Raw genomic sequence first — 18,004 nt, 5'->3', positions numbered from 1 at the left:
ATTCCCTTTTAGACTGCTTTTGCTGCATCACTTAGATTTTGTGTGGGTGTGTTTTCATTGTCATTTGTCTCAAAGTATTTTTAAATTTCTTCTTTGATTTCATCACTGACCCATTGGTTTCTTAGTAGCATGTTGCTTAATCTTCACGCTGGCTTTCTTTTCTCCTTTGTTTTTCTGTGGTTGATTTCTAGTTTCATGCCACTGTGGTCAGAGAAGAGGCTTGAATAATTTCTATCCACTTAAATTTGCTAAGGCTCCGTTTGTGCCCAAGTACATGATCTATCCTAGAGAATGTTTCATGCACACTTAAAAAGAATATATATATATAAATTTGGAGGGGGATGTAATGTCTTAAGAATACCAACCAAGTCCAACTGTTCTATTGTATCATTTAGTATCTCCAATGCCTGATTGATTTTCTGTCTGGAAGACCTGTCCAATGGTGTTAGTGGGGTGTTAAATTGTATTCCCATTAATTTCTCCCTTTATGCCTGGTAGTATTTGTTTTATATATTTTTGTGCTCCTATTTTGGGTGCATATATATTAATGAGTGTAATATAATATCTTCATCTTTTGTTGCTCCTTTGATCATTATATAGTGTCTTTCTTTATCTTTCATTATGGCCTTTGTTTTAAAGCCTATTTTGTCTGAAATCAGCATTGCTACTCTTGCTTTCTTGTCATTTCAATTTGCATGAAATATCTTTTCCCATCCTCTCACTTTCAATCTATGTGTGTCCTTCATCCTAAAGTGATTCTCTTGTATGCAACAAATTGCAGGTTCTTGTTTTGTTATCTGTCACTCTATGTCTTTTGATTGGAGCATTTAATCCATTGACATTTATAGTAATTATTGATAGATGTGTGTTTATTGCCTTTTTGAAGTCTTTTTTCATTTGATTTGGTATTTCCTCTTTGTTCCTTTCTTTTTCTTTTTGCCGTTTGATAATTTTCTCTTGTATTATATTGGTTTGCCTTTTGTTTTTGTGACTCTATTGTATACTTTTGATTTGTAATTACTTTGTTTTTCAAGTATGTTAACCCATTACTATATCTATTTGCTTCAAACTGATAGTCATATAAGCTCAAAGTCATCCTGAAAAGAATGAAAAAATAATCTATATTTTCTTGCTCCCCTCTCTCACATTTAATGATTTTGATGTCCTCTTTTATATCTTCATGTTTATTCTGTTGAAACTCATTGTACTTACCACATTTCCAATTATGGTTTTCTCTTTTCTATAGTGTTTTGCTTCTTTTTTATTTAGAGTAGACCTTTCAATATTTCCTTTAGCATATGTTTAGTATTGCTGATTTTTAAAATTTTTTTGCTTGTTTGTGAAATTCTTTATCTCTCTATTCTGAAGGATAGTCTTGATGGATAGAGTATCCTAGGCTGTAGTATTTTCCCATTCAGAACTTTGAATATATCTTGCCACATCTTTCTGGCCTGTAGTGTTTTTGTAGAGAAATCAGTGGAAAGCCTTATGAGGGTTCCCTTGTAAGTAACTCTTTGTTTTTCTCTTGCTGCCTTTAGAATCATTTCTTTTTCCTTAATCTTGGCCATCTTAATTATAATATGTCTTGGTATAGGTCTATTTGGGTTCTTCTTGTTTGGGACCTTCTGTGCTTTCTGTACTTGGATATCTGATTCCTTCTTTAGATTTGGGAAGTTTTCAGTCATGATTTCTTCAAATACCTTTTCAATCTGATTTTTCTCTTTCTTCTCCTTCTGAGACCCCTAGCATGCCTAGATTGGCACACTTTATATTATCCCATAGGCCCCTTTTATTGCATTCATTACTTTTCACTTGCTTTTCTGTCAGTGATTCTGATTCAGTGATTTCTGTTATCCTGTCTTCTAAGTCACTTATTTGTTCCTCTCCATTATCTAGCTTGCTTTTTATTGCCCTTCACTCTGGCTCTTATCTCAGTTATTGAGTTTTCTGTTTTTAATTTGCTCCTCTTTATAGTTACTATTTCCTTTTTATAGTATTCTGCATTTTTATTCATAGTCTTTCATTTCCTTCAGTGCCTTTTATCACTCCCTTTTTGAATTCATGATCCAGTTGACTATCGAAGTCTATTTTATTGATTATTCTTTGAGGGGACTTCTCTTGTTCTTTTAATTGGGAGTAGTTCCTCTGCTTCTTATTTTACTTATATCTCTCTGGCACTTTGTATTATTGAGTATCAGTTATCTATTCTGGTTTGAAGAGTTTTTTTTTTTTTTTTTTTTTTTAGAGAGGATGTACTACTGTGTAGACTGTGCACTTCTAATAATTTTGCTATGAGGTCTGTCTTTAGTATGGATGGTTTCCACATCTTTCTTCTGTTTGTGTTGGCTGTTATCCCTTTGATTGGGAGTCTGGCTGGTGTTGCTGTGATCAGAGCCTGCTCTGGTTGTTTAGTGGGGCCTCCTTTTTTTGTTCTGTGGTTGTCACAGTCCTTACAGAGGCCATGTATATTCCTGTCTATTGTAATGGAGGCTTCCATACCTGTTTCTGTGCTGCAGTACATGGTAGTTGGGGTTGGAGTGCTTGAAGTACTCTTTGTTGATGCTCCTCTTGTCTCTGATTCAGCTGTGGGAATGTCAGTACTCTGCTCTGGTGTCGCCTAGTTTCTCTGCCCTCAGAGCTACCAGTGCAGATCTGCTGACCTCTGGGTCACACCTGGATTGTGCTGTGCTATGAGATCAGTGCTCCCAATGCCTTGTCTGCATACAGTATGCAGGTCTGCTGAAAATGCTGCAGAAGCAGTTGCCTCACTGTGAGCCAAAACTCCACTCCTTGCTCATTTGTCTTAGAAGTGTGGATCCACAAAGACACTTGTGGAGCAAATTGATCCCCTCTGCCTGGAGCTGTAAACAAATTTCAGTCCCACCTGTGAAGTTCAGAGCCCCTGGGTATGAATTCAGGTTTCAACCCTACAACTGCTTGGGAGCTGTACACCAGGGAATATGGTAGCTATGGTTGAGCCCTGCCTCTCTTATTGCAAGAATGCACCAGCAATGGTGCCTGGGACTTGTGGTAACAATGATATGGCCCAGCTGCATTGTGCTCTTCCCCACAATGTTCACCAGTGGTGTTGCTTTTTTAAAAATGGAGGCCCTACACTGTTCTGTTCTGTTCTGTATACACTCCCAGCCATATCCCACAGCACACTCCAGCCCTCTGAGTCTGGCTCTGCACAGTCAGCCTCATCCTTCTGCCTGGCCTTGGCAGCCAGTCTTGGCCCACTCTCACTAGCTCATGTCTAAGGCTGAAGATTTCCAGAACCCTTTGTCCCAGTTTCTCTCAGTTCTGTCGACCAAGCAGCTGTTGTGCACTCCTCCAAGCCTTGGACATTCTCTTTCCATCCCTGCTTACCTCTCTGTTGGAGAGGGGGCATCCTCCTTTGCACTCCCTCCCCATGGGACAGGTCCCATACTAATGTCCTTTTTATTCTTTTTTTCCCTCCTACCAGATTTTGTGAGGAATTTTGTCTTTGAAATAGGCCATGTTCTGGCAAAGTTCAGCAGGTGTTCTGAGTGAATTGGTGTGTTCATGGATGTCTCTTTTGGTGTATTCATGGGAGAGGGTGAGCTAAGAGCCTTCTACTCCGCCATCTTGACACCCTCTCTGAGTTTATTCTTCTTTTTTTTTTGGTACTTCCAATGCAGTGGTGCTTACTAAAAAAGGGCCCACAAATTTACAGTGTTCTGAGATCTAATCTCACCTTTTAAGCTTCTGAATTTTCCATGGTTGGGGTCACTAAAGGGTTAACAGGAGGTAGATATTGAGAGATATATTTAATTGTCTCAGTAGGCCATTTAAAAGTCAATTGAAAATGCAAAGTCATGTCATTAGAATGAAAAGCAGGGAGGTTTTTGACAACCGAAAAAACCAAAGTTTACAGTCTGAGTACCCAAAACCATTTATGTTTATTCAGGAGTGTAAAATACAAAACATTGCTTTAAGATATGAAATTATTTTTTTCTGAGATATAGAAATCATATTGGCTGAACAAAATAAAAATCTCAGTGTACAATAAAAGAGAGCTTGGATAACTGATGAGGTTTGAAAGGACCTTTAGAGGCCAGAGGAATGTGCTTGAGGACATGGTATGTTGATGCCACAGTGTATTATATAGCCATTAGGAATTATAAACATTAAGTTCTTTCTAATATCAGTGTTCTAGGATAGCATAAAATATTCTTAAGATGTTCTTCCAAATAAAATCACAGGTTTTATGTCATGGTTCATGTGTTCATGTAATTAAAAATTTAAGCATGCAGTTAAACTAAACCTGGTTTAAAAAAGAAAACAAATAAATCATCTAAAGCCACCCTTGCTTCTGCTCCTTATATTTTGAAGGTGTTAAAAAGTCCAGCAGGTTAGCATAACAAATTAAAAAGTTATGAGTTATAGAGTCAGACTGCCTAGATTTAGTCAGACTTTTGGTTCTGATGCTTAACCAGCTGTCTGACATTGAGTAAGTTACTTAACCTCTTTGTGCCTCAGTTTTTAAATCAGCAAAACAGGGGCAATAATGGTACCTACCTCACAGAGCAGTTGTAAGCATTAAGTGAATTGATACAGTTGAAGCACTTAAAACAGAGCAAAAGCTCATTAAATGTTAGGCACCATGATTTAAGGCATAATTTTCAACCTCAAGGAATTTATAATTCTACAAAGTGATTATTTCACTTTGGGAGAAAATGCTAATACATATGGAAAAACTGGGAACAATTTAAGTATTAAACAGTGTGGTAAACAGTATTAAACACCGTGGTAACAGGCTATAAATGCATATAATACTAAAGAAGAACAAATTCATAGTAAGCTTGTAGGTGACTAAAGTATGTTATGTTTCTGTGTAGGAGGAAGTGGGACTGAGGGTGGAAGTGAGAACACAGGCAAAAACATGGAGATAAGAATAAATAAGTGACAAGATTCTACATGCAACAGATTTTAACTATGGCTATATCTTGTTTTAATTCTTTCAAAATTGAGAATCCATGTAGTAAATGTGATTCAGTATGTTTAAGTAACAAAACCTCTCTAAGTATTTCATATTCCATGTGATAAATTACATCACACTGTATATTTTTAAGGTAAAACTTTAACATATGTGTTTTAAAATATGTATGTATACTATGACCACATTTGAGTTTCAAATGTGCCTGTAAGAAAGGCAAGGGAAGTATTATTATTCTCACTTTACAAATGAGAAAGCTGAGGATCAGAGTTTATGTCACTTGCTTTAAGTTTCAGTACTAGTAAGTAATAGAGATCAGATTAGCATCCAGGTTTTCTAGCTTTCAGTGTAGTGTTCTTCTACCACACTATACTTATTGAATAGCAGAAAGCTAATAAATGAGATGAGAACTGCTTTTATGAGAAATATTACATGGGATCTTTATCTCAAGCAAGGGAAAAATAGTATAGGGTAGAAATACAGGTTCTAAGAAGTCTCAGGTATGTTAAAAATAAATGGGCACCAGTCATTACCATGCCTTCGAGATCCTGTCTTCAAGTTTCTTTCTAAGGGACTGTAACATTAGAAATGAAATATATACAAGATCTTGTGGTAGCTCATAGCAAAAAAGAATGCGACAATGAATATATGTATGTTCATGTATAACTGAAAAATTGTGTTCTACACTGGAAATTGACACAACGTTGTAAACTGACTATAACTCAATTAAAAATGTTAAAAAAAGAAATGAAATAGAAGCAATATACACGTGGCAGATTCAGATAGAACTTCTCCTTTCCTAGCTTTTCTCTTTTTTCACCATTATTGTTCATTTCCTCTGAGGTAATGCACGTTTTGAAACACAGAATTAAGAAACAGACTACACTTTGGCAGAAGCTTGCCCATGAATATTATATTTCAGCCATAATAAAGCTGTTGCTGTCTTAAGAACAAAGCTTCCACTGTAATATAAAAACCACTGTAAACATACCCTTGATATTCCTGTCAATATGCCAGTAAAAAGTAAAAAGTATAAAATAATAGTAAAGCTTATAATTAACTTCCACTCATGAGCAAAATCTCTTACATATAGTTTTATACATATGAATAAATATAAGTACTTCTTAAAAATTTGTAATATCAAAATTTAAATTTTTATTTAGAAACCAATTGCCATTAATTTTGAGCCCAGTAATAAGTGTGTAGAAAAGTAGACCCCTTTTCCTCTTCTTCAGGTACATTTTAAATTACTTCTGTTCATTTATGGTAGTGCTAGTTGTCTGGTTTCTTAAGGAAGGAGTAGGGAGAGAATTCCCTATAAGAACCTCAATGATCAACAAAAGCTCCACCATTCTTTTTGGGGGGGGGTCTAAGGCAGAAGCAGAAGAACTTTGGAAGCAATGACTTTTGATCAGGTTTATCTTCCTCAGTTTCCAGATTGTACATTGCATGGAGACTTTAGGGCCATTTGACTGAATACTAGGCTGCTACAGCATTTTATTTTGGAAGAAATAGCCTTACTTTTACTAGCTGGTCAATACTACAAAGGAAAATGGTGACAGTACACTTTTCTGTAGCTCCTGGGTCATTCCATCTCTCATCTGATGGCATTAATGCAAAGGGATATGTTAGGACCATTAAGAACTATTAGCTAAATTTATATCTTAAAAAGCTAGGTTTTATCCTTTGTAAAGTTTTTGAGGGTGGAAAAGCTTTGCTTTCAGACTCATTTTTTTACAGTGCCAAGATAGAAATATTTTCCATATTTAGATGAATGATTGAGAAACCATTTATAATTTATTTCATAGATGTGGACTGAATTTTTAACATTTAAAATATCTTTAGGACCTCTAACAATGTAGATTCATAAATGAGATAGATTTATAGGTACATATTCTGTTAAGTATTATTTGTAAATTATTAATAGAAATTCTTATATTTATTGTAAGTGATCTGAGAAAACACTCGTTTGGGAAAATCTTCATTAAAGATGGGTTTAAACTATTCTTTACATATTTCTTCTCCTTTTTCTGGCAAGGAGATCTTCTTCTTGGGTACATAAGTCAAGCTGGACAAAGAATGCTTTCTAAATGTAGATAGCTTTCTCCTAAAATTCCCTCCTGAAAAGAAATATAAGAGAGGATCAAAGCAACAATTTGACGCAGCCAGAGACAAGGTTATGACCACTGACTTTTGCATTCTAAGGACAGACTCACAGGGTTTAGTTTCATTGTGCAAAAAGTGAAGGTGAATGGTGCGTTGAATATGATATGGCAAGAAACTGATCAAAAAGGCAGCTGTAACAACTATGATCATTCCTATAGCCTTTTTACGGCTTGATAGATTTTTCTTCATTGAATTTTTAAGTAAGGTCAAAATGATCATTGTGTAACAGACAATTATGATAACAAAAGGAATGATAAATCCAAAAAATAATGACACATAATGCAAGATCAAGACATGATTTTTAGCTTGATTGTCCTGTGGAGGCTCAAAGCACTTGGTATTGTTTTTCTCATCTATGTACGATGCGGACATTAAAAATGGTGAACTAGTCAAAATAACAAAAATCCAAATACCAACACACACAAACCTGGCTTTTTTCTGTGTAACCAAATTAATGTTCTGGACTGGGAAAACAATCGCAATGCACCGGAAAAAGCTCATGGCTGTCATAAAGAAGATGCTACAATAGAGGTTGACATACAAAGCGTAGGTGCTGAGGCGGCACAAAAAGTCACCAAAGAACCAAATGCCTTTGTGAACATAATAAACTACACGGAGAGGCAGTGTGCACACGCACAGTAGATCTGCAACTGCTAAATTAATCATGTATACTTGATAGGCTGACTTCTCATGATATGTTTTTATGAGGACGTAGAGCACAAAGCCGTTGCCAAAGAAGCCCACTACGGAGATCATAGAGTACAAGGTGGAATACACTTGATTGCGGAAGTCGTCAATAGTATCATTGCATATGTTATTACTGGCAGAAGATACTGTCAGATTTCTGACACCATCCATGTTTCTCTAGGAATGTCTTCTTGGTACCTACAATATATATACATATATAAATCTTGTCAATTTTTTTAGACCAATAAATTATAGGAAGTACTATAATTTTACTTTATGGTATCACTATGTATATCTTTTGACCACTGCAGAAAGCAAGAGTCGGGGGACAGGCAATGAGGAGAGATTTAACTGCACTTTGCTCCCAGGAGAAGGGTTTGGGTCCTATGGACACCCAGAAAATTCTTTTTTTCTCCTTCTCCACCCATGTTTGCCTGATGGACTTTTAAATCTTCAAGACCTAGATAAAACAGCTCTGCTTTATTTTAAGTCATATTACTCCAGTACTTTTCTGTAAATCTTCCTTTTAAGTGGGTTTATTTTGTAATTAGAGAAAAGCTTTAAAAATGGTAGTTTCATAAATATGAGTCTATCTGTGTCTATTACCTATTTATCTTATTAGAAGAGCATTGAATTCTTTTAGAGAATAAAATCTGGGTGAAAATGCTTGGTTTCCCCAAGGAGAAGGCTTGCTAGGTAACATCTGCTGGGTGATGCTTATACCTAGGGAAAATAATTAAATTTGTTATCAGTGGAACTCACTCCCTGTGGGAGAATCTTAATCTAGAACATGGTAGACTCTATTTAGAACCACAGAACACCAAGGTTGGGGAAACTTCAGAAGCCATACATTTATTTTAATAAGAAAAAAGGTGAAATACATTTAAAATGTGCACCTTAAGGCTCTGAGGAAAGAAGCAGCATTACTAGTTGGAATATACTTTCTGGGTGAGGATATTGTTGACGCTGTTCATCCTTGTTCTTGCTTCCTAAACTTAAACTCAAAGCTTTATTGTTCAACAATACATGGTCATTTCTCTTATAGTAAGAAGTTGTTAAATTGGTCTAACCTAGTTCAGCTTTATGAGGGCAGTCAATTAGGATGGCCAACAAACTCTGATCAGAGAGAGCTGGGGATGAGATAGTATGGAAGTAGTGATTTCTTTAGTATTCCTCTAGATTCTTTTCTTTTACTCTTTAAGAAGATGGGAACAACTTATCAATGTATAATATAGTGGATAATCTTTGGTTGAAATCCCATTTTTTGTCCTTTTACACAGCTCTTGCTCCTTGGCAAGAGAGAGGTTGGTGTTTGTAAGGTGGGAAGACTGCTTAAGCATTCAAGAACTGCCAGCAGTGGAAGGGACTGATGTGGTCTCTGCACCAGAGATACAAATATGGATAGCTATAGCTGTGGTTATAGGTGGACTATAACTTCCAGGTTTACTACTGATAACAACTATATTTTCTGTGAGGATGTGTCATTCATCCATTTGTCCATTCCAGCTAGTTCTACTTTTTCCTTTTATTAAAAATGTTATTATTTTCCACTAAGAATTGTTGTTATACAGTAAAAAATTGAAAATGAATCATTCAGAGGGTGTATATCTAAGATCAATGAGAAAAATTATTTCACTCTTCCCAACTTCTGCATTATTTCTCAGTTTGCTTTCCAGTTACCTGCCTCTTTCACCGTTGGTTTTCTGAACTCAGATGCAATTGTGAAGTAAAGAGAAACTGCCTAAACGTACTCTAGCCCTGTACTGTTTTCCTCACAGTGTTAACCTGTGAGGCACTAGATGGTGCTGTTGAGATTTCTGATACAGCCTTTGTTTTAAGAAATACACTTGAAAGGTATTATTACTAATATCTTCTTGCCACCATCAGCTCTCACTATATCCTGCTGCATACTCTATCCAGAATAATTTTCTGGACATTGTCGCTTCCAATTATGTCATGTCCTTGCTCTCAAAATCTTCAGGGGTTCCACAGAGCTTTCAGAATAAAACCCAGACTTCTTGGCCTGATATTTAAGGCCTTCTACAGTCTGGTTCCAACTGAACTTTCCTAGTTTTTCTCTCACTTCTCCCCTTTGTACACCCTATAGTTCAATGAAACAACTATTTTACTATGCTAGGGACATGCACTACATGTTTTCCCACCTGCCTGTCTGTTTTCATGATATTTCTTCTTTCTGAAATGCCCTTTCCTCCATCTATTTGTATGCAAAAATTACCCATCTTTCAGCTCAAATTACACTTTATTGACCAAGACTTCCCTCAGCTTCCTTCCAAAGTGATTTCTATCTTTATCCCTTCTTTGGAACTTTAAGCCAACCTTTTAGATCTATGATATATGTATGTTATGTTCCTTCATAGACTATCTGGTTGATATATAAAGGCATCTCACAAAGGGCTAACACATATGTACCTTGCCTGTAAGTACTCATAAATGTTAATTGAGTGAATAAGTAAATGAATGATGGAACAAGTTTATCATTTGAAAGTATTATTTATCATTCAAAACCACTTAAAGTTATCTTTTCACCCCAACATAATTTAAAACTTTCCCAGTCTTAGAGCCTAAAGTGGCTTTGTTAAGTTGCTTCCTAAAGTATTAATAAAGGGACTAAATCATTAGACTGACTATAAGATTAAAAAACATCCATATCTTGACACATATTAATCATTTGCTGATTTTACTCATCTGTTAAACATTATAAATAAATTTGAATTTTCCAGATCTTTAAATGATAGATGCCAAATAACTCTGATGAATAAATTAATAAAAAACAAAGAAATAGATGTTCTCTAGTCCCATTAATAAATTTCTCAGTCATTGCAGCCCAAAATAAGCTTTCTTAATAATTTTGATATTTAGATTAAATTGTTTATTTATAACTAAGTCAAGTCAATTACTTATACTAGGCCCAAAGGGAAGACTGTGAAACTTTCAAGCAAGTAATGAATCATAGAGAGGTAGTTAATCATTTAGTTCAAACCACTCATTTCACAGATGATGGCTTTGCTTATCTTAAACAACATTTAATTCATTTTAGTAAAATTTACTGTGATCTCCAAAGATTGAGACCCACACTGTATGAATATAGAGATTCCTAAGAACCCATCTCTGCTTTCAAGCAGCTCATAGAATGGTGAGGGAGAAGAGTGATGGCTCAGAAATGTGAAGAGATTACAATACAGTATGGCAAGAGCTATCTTAGCACAAAACTAATGGGTTATTAACTGATTAATATAAATAAGTAATAAACATAAATGTAATTAGTATTTATTGTAGATAATGAAGGAAATTACTTTGTTAAGATAACTGGTTAGTTGAAAAAACAAGATTCATTTAGAAAATGGAGCCATACCTCTTTCTGGCCCTGCAGTACCCTTATCAAGTGTTCCTGGTTAGTGGTCAGTGCTTCTTATGTTGTAATAACAGATGAAGCCTAAGCTGAAATCATAAAATTGAAAAAGAAGTTAACAATCTTGGAAGCAGTCCAGAAAGGTCATGGGAGATTAGCAGCCTTAAGCATAGATCTAGGGTGTGTGATGGGACATCAAAACTTAACTGACAAATTTAGAGCTAGTTATTGGATTCCATGCCTCCTTCTTTCATCTCCATTCATTTTTACATCGCCAGGGGAAAATGTGGATTAGAGACCAGGAATGATCACACCTGTTTGCTACTGTGTGCATGGAGCTTCTGTATCTGAAGATGAGCACAGTATTACAAAATCTTTCTTCTCTCTTTGAAACCATGATATTTTCAACTCTAAACAGTTTTTTTTTATAAAGTTCAAAGGGGAAATTACTTGGAACTTCATATCCAAGGATCTAGTTTTCTAGGAAGAGGTGTTAGAACATTAAAAATATCAAGTACATCTGTTTGGGATGACCTAGACATAGTTTTCCTTGGAGGAAGGATGACTTAGAGGACTTTGGACTCTTTTCCCTAAAAACTCATAATAGTAATTATTTCTATCACTAATTTGGCATATATTATATACCTTCAGAGAGCAATTGTTTTATAGTTTGTATAGTTAACTTTTCATGAGTGTATGTCTCTTCAATTAAACCATGTTGGAAAATCTAATAAAGTATAACAAACCTCCAGGAAATTAGCAAAGAGGGGCTTTCCTGATACAGTAGCAACCTGAATATTTGTCTTCTAAATTTGTGTTGCCTTATGGCAACTTTCATCCCCCTGTCTGCAAGGACCCCAGAGGCTGACCACTTTTTATTTATTTGTAGTCAAATGCCAACAAAATAAACACCTCCCCTCAGTTTATTCTTATCAAGTATAAATAGACTGGGACTTTCCAAAGGCACTCTACTGAAAAAAAAAAAAGGAAATCAAAAGGAAAGTAAAGAAAATGCAAAAATATAAAACACAGACAAGTTTTAAAAGTAGGAACCTGAATCTACAGCTATGATATTACTGTTTGAGTCTACCCTCTACTCAGGTAATCATTTTTCAGATCTTCTCCAGTTTCTTCTCCCTCTCTGAATTTTCCCTCCTTCTCCAGGTAAGGAGTTGACATAAGTAAGATACTACTAGCAGCCTGAGTGAAGTATGGGTTGCAGATGGGGAATTACTCAGACAGAGCTGGCTTTTATATTTTGTTACACAGACATAAAACTTTCTTGGGGTTTCGTTTGTCCTAGGTCTCTGTAATCAACAAAAATTACTGACTAAATATTGAATGAAGAATATCTTTTCTAATCTTGAAATTATGATTCTAGTCATCTTATTTATGGTGAAAATTAACTTTGGCTCTGTCACAATTTTGTTTAGACAAAGCTTATATTTCCCCCCTGTGTGGAAAGAGAAAGTTTCTGAATTTTTAATACCTATCTATGAGAACTGTAGTATTACCAGGCTAAGTACTAGTTATCCTTTTCCATGGTAGCTGCATAATTACAATTTAGCCCACCCTGTATATGCATAGTTGAGTAAAAGTCACATTGTCTGGGCAACAATGTAATGTTTCCTCAAATCTGGGATTCTGAGATGTCTTCTGTGGCTCCTTTAGAAATTTTGAGCTTTGCCTATAGCAGACATTCAATACTTTTACTCCTTGCACCTCTTTTCAGTTTACTTAAGAACTCTTGTCTCTGACAACAGCTTCTGCCAAAATTGGATTTTACCATTATTATTTGGGTGATTAGGTGAGTGAAGTTGAAGCAATAGAGTAAGAGTGTGGATATATGGCTTTTGAGTTCAATTATTTAATTCAGGAGTTACTCAGATCTTTTATTTGGCTCATCTTAAGTCCATGTCTGTCTGTCTGTCTGTCTGTCTGTCTGTCTGTCTGTCTGTCTATCTATCTATCTATCTATCTATCTATCTATCTATCTATCTATCTATCTCTGTTTCTGTCTCTCTCTCTAGCTATCTATCATCATAATCACCATCTATCTACTGTTTTGTCATTAGCCTTTAGTCTCCACTGAGTCTGTAATCTGGTCAAGCTCCAGTGAGCAAGTAAGTAAGAGACCTCAGAGATGATCTAAGAATATAAGGTCTCAATTCATATAACATACTCTTTATTGTTGCTGCAATAAAACCACCTATGAATGAGAATGACTTATATACTGTTGTGCCTTCTAAGTGTCATCCAGGTAGAGCTGGTGATCTACAAGAGTCCCCAGGTAGTCCCCAGGCTAGTGTCTTCTATTAAATGAAGATAATAATGCCTCTTTTTTTTTGTTTCTAGTCAAACAAAAAGACATTCCTGATCCTCTCAATTCAATTTAATATTTCTCTACTTTGAAGTCCTACATTATTTTGTTTGTGCTTTCCTTGGTAATTTTCATTTATTGTTTCATGTCATACTCATCCTTGTAGTTATTCAATTTAAACTTCCCCATTCTTCCCACAACAGCCCCACTAGATTTAAAGGGCAATAACCAAGTCTTATTCTTTTTGTATTTCATGCTGTACATAGTACACTGTCTTTTAAATATTGGTTGATTTGAATATTAATTTTCTATATCATTTTGTTAATGTCTTATCGTAATCAGAGGGAATCTTGCATGGAGAAAGACAATGGGCATGGTAGAAATTTTGTAGGACTGGTAGGTACAAGACTTGAATCATTCCTCAAGCTCTGGTGGATGATTAATTGTGTGATCTTGAGTAAATCACTTTTTCTCTGTGATATCTTCACTTATCTGCAATTCAATAGGGTTGTAGTATACGATTTCTGAATTTCCTTCCAGTTTGCCATTCTGTAAATCTATGAAGATCAGAGTACGTTTCCTCCCTCCCTTTAGCAATTTTTGATCTTAGGGAAAAAAAGAGAGCAAATAGGAAAAGAGATCTATGGCTTCAGTAAAGAGGAAAACAGACATAAGTTGTGAACTTGATTTAAGACAACTAGGTGTTCCCTGAGTTTCTCTCGGGTGAACATCTGAAAGACTCACTTTATTCCTCTTTGAATATATCAGCTGTGCTCAGGATACAGGCTTGGTCAGGCCCTCTAAAGGCAACATAGTAGTTCTAGCTTTGACAGTGATTTCTAGATGAAGTGTTAATTTTGTGACGTAAAGCTGTACCATATTCTAAGGCTCATAGGTCTTTCTCCCAGGCAGTACCCCTTTTGTTTCAGAAGTAATGTCTCTGATTCTGGCAGTATGATTACCATTCCTTAGATCTTCTAAGAGAGAAAATCCTAAAATTATCTTTGTTGGTTTCTTTTTTTTTATCATCTCTTGTATGAGATGCCTATCCTGCTTGATCATATGGCTTTAGGGTTCTAGAACGAGCAATTCATCCATCCATATGTTAGCTGATGCCTGAAATCTACTCTGCAGAATTTCTCACAGGCTTTGATTTCTGTTAAACTGACAAATTTATCAGGTCCTGCTGTCTCAGTTAAATAGAAGGAGTCTGGGAGGGTTTTGCTAAAGCTAATAGGGCAAAAGGAAAAGAGAGGAAGGCAATGGAAATCTGAGACCTGAAGACATTGAAGTTAAAATTACAGATGGGAAAAACAGAGCAGATTTGGGAAGCTGGGGGTGAAGGGAGGAGGGATATGACTTCTTAATTTTGCTCCAGTTCCAGCTAACATTTATACAGTGTGAAATCAAGTCTTGATCTTTTTCCTCTTCATTTATCTTCATTCCTACTGCTGCTTCTTTGGTTCTAGCTCTCATTACATCAGACATAGATAGTAAACTCCTACTTTTCACATTCATCTTGTATATTAGCCATGCTGAACTATTTGTAGTTCCTTTCATGCCCTCTTAATTTCAAGCTCTTTCACCACTGCTAGACTAGTCATTCTTAAGCCTTGCTTTTACCCTGTCTTTTTGTTGCTCAAGAGCTTATAAATGACTATAATCAAATCCCAACCTTATATTTCAGGCAACTACCTCCACCATCTAGTACTAGCCTTCCATCCAACCTTTTGTCTTGAGAGAAAGGTGATAATGGAAGAGGTCAAAGAACTATTGTTACCTGGAGAAAGAAGAAACCTTGATAAAGATGAAACTAAGTACTAAGGAGAGTTTAGGTCTCTCAGAAGGAGAGACTTGAAATAATCTGAGGCATATTTTTGGATGTGCAGTTATCTCAAACTAAGATACTCTGTAGAATGAAAGGGACAGCTTAATTATTGAAATAGTGACTTTTGGGAAAACTTGGTTCAGGGACAAGTTTACCCTGACATGCTAGTTTAAAATTCTGATAGTCTTGACAGGCATATCCCTTTAGTATCATATAGTGACTCACCAAAGTAGGCTAATATCCTTGCTCTTCTGATCAGTGCTTTAGTCCTGAGGCCACAACTTATAGTACCAAAGTTTAAATTCTTTTTATGTTATCTTGTCATCATTTACAAATATTCATGGTTTCTACCCAATCCTTTCCCTCAAACCAACCTCAAGCCCTACTCTACTTGGATCTTTTGAGCAATGAAACATCTATTTTGACCTTGTTATTTATCCAATATAAACAAACTATAAACATTTTTGTTTCTTTATAAGTGATGTTTTGGAAAGTAGTCAAGTATACTTGATGTCTTCAACAACCCTAATCAGGGGCAATGCCAGGGCCAACTTTGATAAGCCATGAGAGAAGTGGGAGTTTGTTTACTTTCTGGCATTTGAACTCTAAAATGATTTTAGGAGATCATCTTAATTCTGGAATTTGCTTTCAAGAAGAATGTGAGAAATTTTCCAAAAATATACAAAGAAAGCAGCTGTGTTAATCTAAATTTGGGGATTTTACATTACTGATTACACTTTGTTGAAGTAAAATTACAAATCTTTTTACTTGGGAAAAAAGACTCACTTAATAACTTAGGTTATTAAGGGCCCAAAATAGTTTACATTAAGGGAGAAAGATACTTTCTATAAGGAGCAAGGAGATTGGTGAAAATTTACACTGAGCCTATTTTGTTTTCCAAAAATACAGGAATTTAATGGAAAAATTTGAAATTAGAGGAAAAAGAACATAATTTACTTTAAGGTCAGTTTATTGGTTTAAAAATATAGTTTTTTGAAAGGTAGACAGGGGTTGTGGTGTCGAGGGAGTGGCAGAAAATCTCTTCAGTTCACATTTTGAGAAAGTAAGAGGACTATAGTTGTTTAAAATACCCCAAATTCCACAGTGAAGTTATAAACTTTAGTTATTTTGAAGTTTAAAATTTGAAAAAAAATGCCCAAATAGAAAATCCTGTTTAAATTTTAAAAATAGGAATGAGAAGTATGTAAGTTGCAGAGGACATATAGTATGTTAAGTCAAATTGCTTCTGTAATAGTTTGCAAAGAGAAAGAGAGCTTGTTTCTAATGATTTGTAATTGCCTGAGCTCTTTCCTTGCTCATAATTCTTGAAAGCTATTGGAATTTTCAATCTTAGAGAACTATGTAGACTAAGGGATTGCTGGCCAGGCACCACTTACTGTGTGGTTACAGAGAAAGGCCTTAAAAATCACCTTGTATGGGAATGAAAGGATTTTGTGAAGGATGAAGCCAAATAACTATGCCTTCCTTGTTGGACCCATCATCCCTGTATTTCCCTTTGAGATTAATTTTTGTTTTATTCTATATCATGGCATTTATAGCAAGTTCTATGTTTTATAAATGAAGATTTTTAGTTTACAAAGACACACCTCTTTAGAAAAAGGAGAAAACTAAGATAATTTTCTGCTGAGACAACGTCAACGTGAATATAGTAGCAAAAACATAATGACTTTTGAGCCAAGGTAGATCTGAGTTTGAAACTTGGTTTCTCCACTTACTATGTGAACTTGGTCAAGTTACTTAATCTCACTAATACTCAGTTTTCTTATCTGTAAAATGAAGATAGTAAAGAAAAGGAGACAGCAAAAGAGTATCAAAGAGAGACAAGAAGAAAACAAAAATGTTAGTATTGTACAAGTCAAAAGAGCAGTTTTAAGGAAGAATGTGGTCATTTATTTCAAATGCTTCCAAAAGACCAAAGAGAATGAAGTTCATCAAATGGCAATTGAATTTATTAATTAGGAGGCCAGTGGTGACCTTGGAGAAACCATTTTCAATACAGTGTAGACTTTAGAACCAAAATGAAACTTTTAATCAGACTTTTTGGTCTCCATTTAAACAGTCATCATCAATAAAAAGAGAAAAAGGATGACAGAAGATATATTATTTTTCAATTGCTGTGTAACAAATTACCACAAACCTGAAAACAACATCCACTTGTTTCCTTATAGTTTCTGTGGGCCAGAAGTTCAGGTACAAGTTCGCTGGGTCCGCTGCTTAGGGTCTCACAGGGCTGCAATTAAGTTGTCAGCCAGAATTGAGACCTCATCTGAGGTCAGAGATCCTCTTACAAGATCACCTGTTGTTGGCAGAATTCATTCCTTGTTAGTGTATGATTGAAGGCTTGTTTTTTCTTTTCTTTTAAAAATTGTAACATATGGGACTTATTTTAGGAAAAAAATTTTATCCAATTGTGGAAAAAGCTCTGTGACCTGGGAAAAATTATTTTAGCTCTACAGGGAACCTGGGAAGCCAGGCATGTCCAGCAGCTGGAGGAGCCACTCTCAGCTCTCGGAGGTCATTCTTAGGCCCTTGACACCTGCTCCACTGCTCTCACAACACAGCTGTTTGCTTTCTTCCAGGACTTTAGGAAAGAAATCTCTTCAAATTTTTGACTTCTCAATCTTTTTTTAAAGGGCTCATCTGATTAAGTAG

At 35.5% G+C, this 18,004-nt stretch overlaps 1 protein-coding gene across 2 annotated transcripts in view; it reads right to left on the bottom strand.

Annotated features, from left to right (window-relative positions):
* Window positions 1-3,904: 3,904 nt before the first annotated feature.
* The window catches only part of CYSLTR1 (cysteinyl leukotriene receptor 1), a 36,382-nt gene continuing 22,282 nt past the window's right edge, over window positions 3,905-18,004 (bottom strand). The window contains exons 2-4 of one of the 2 annotated variants that reach the window (XM_064483014.1): window positions 17,490-17,648; window positions 11,187-11,272; window positions 3,905-8,011 (exon numbers count right to left, since the gene is read on the bottom strand). In XM_064483014.1, the coding sequence (XP_064339084.1) occupies window positions 6,962-7,984 (1,023 nt within the window). In that variant the 5' untranslated portion in view covers window positions 7,985-8,011; window positions 11,187-11,272; window positions 17,490-17,648 and the 3' untranslated portion in view covers window positions 3,905-6,961. The remainder of the gene's footprint in view (window positions 8,012-11,186; window positions 11,273-17,489; window positions 17,649-18,004) is intronic. The other variant, XM_010981282.3, reaches the window with a different exon arrangement.

This window comes from Camelus dromedarius, chromosome X (assembly GCF_036321535.1).
Source record: "Camelus dromedarius isolate mCamDro1 chromosome X, mCamDro1.pat, whole genome shotgun sequence".
In the NCBI taxonomy this organism is placed as follows: Eukaryota; Metazoa; Chordata; class Mammalia; order Artiodactyla; family Camelidae; genus Camelus; species Camelus dromedarius.
This window is presented reverse-complemented; position numbering and strand designations above follow the sequence as displayed.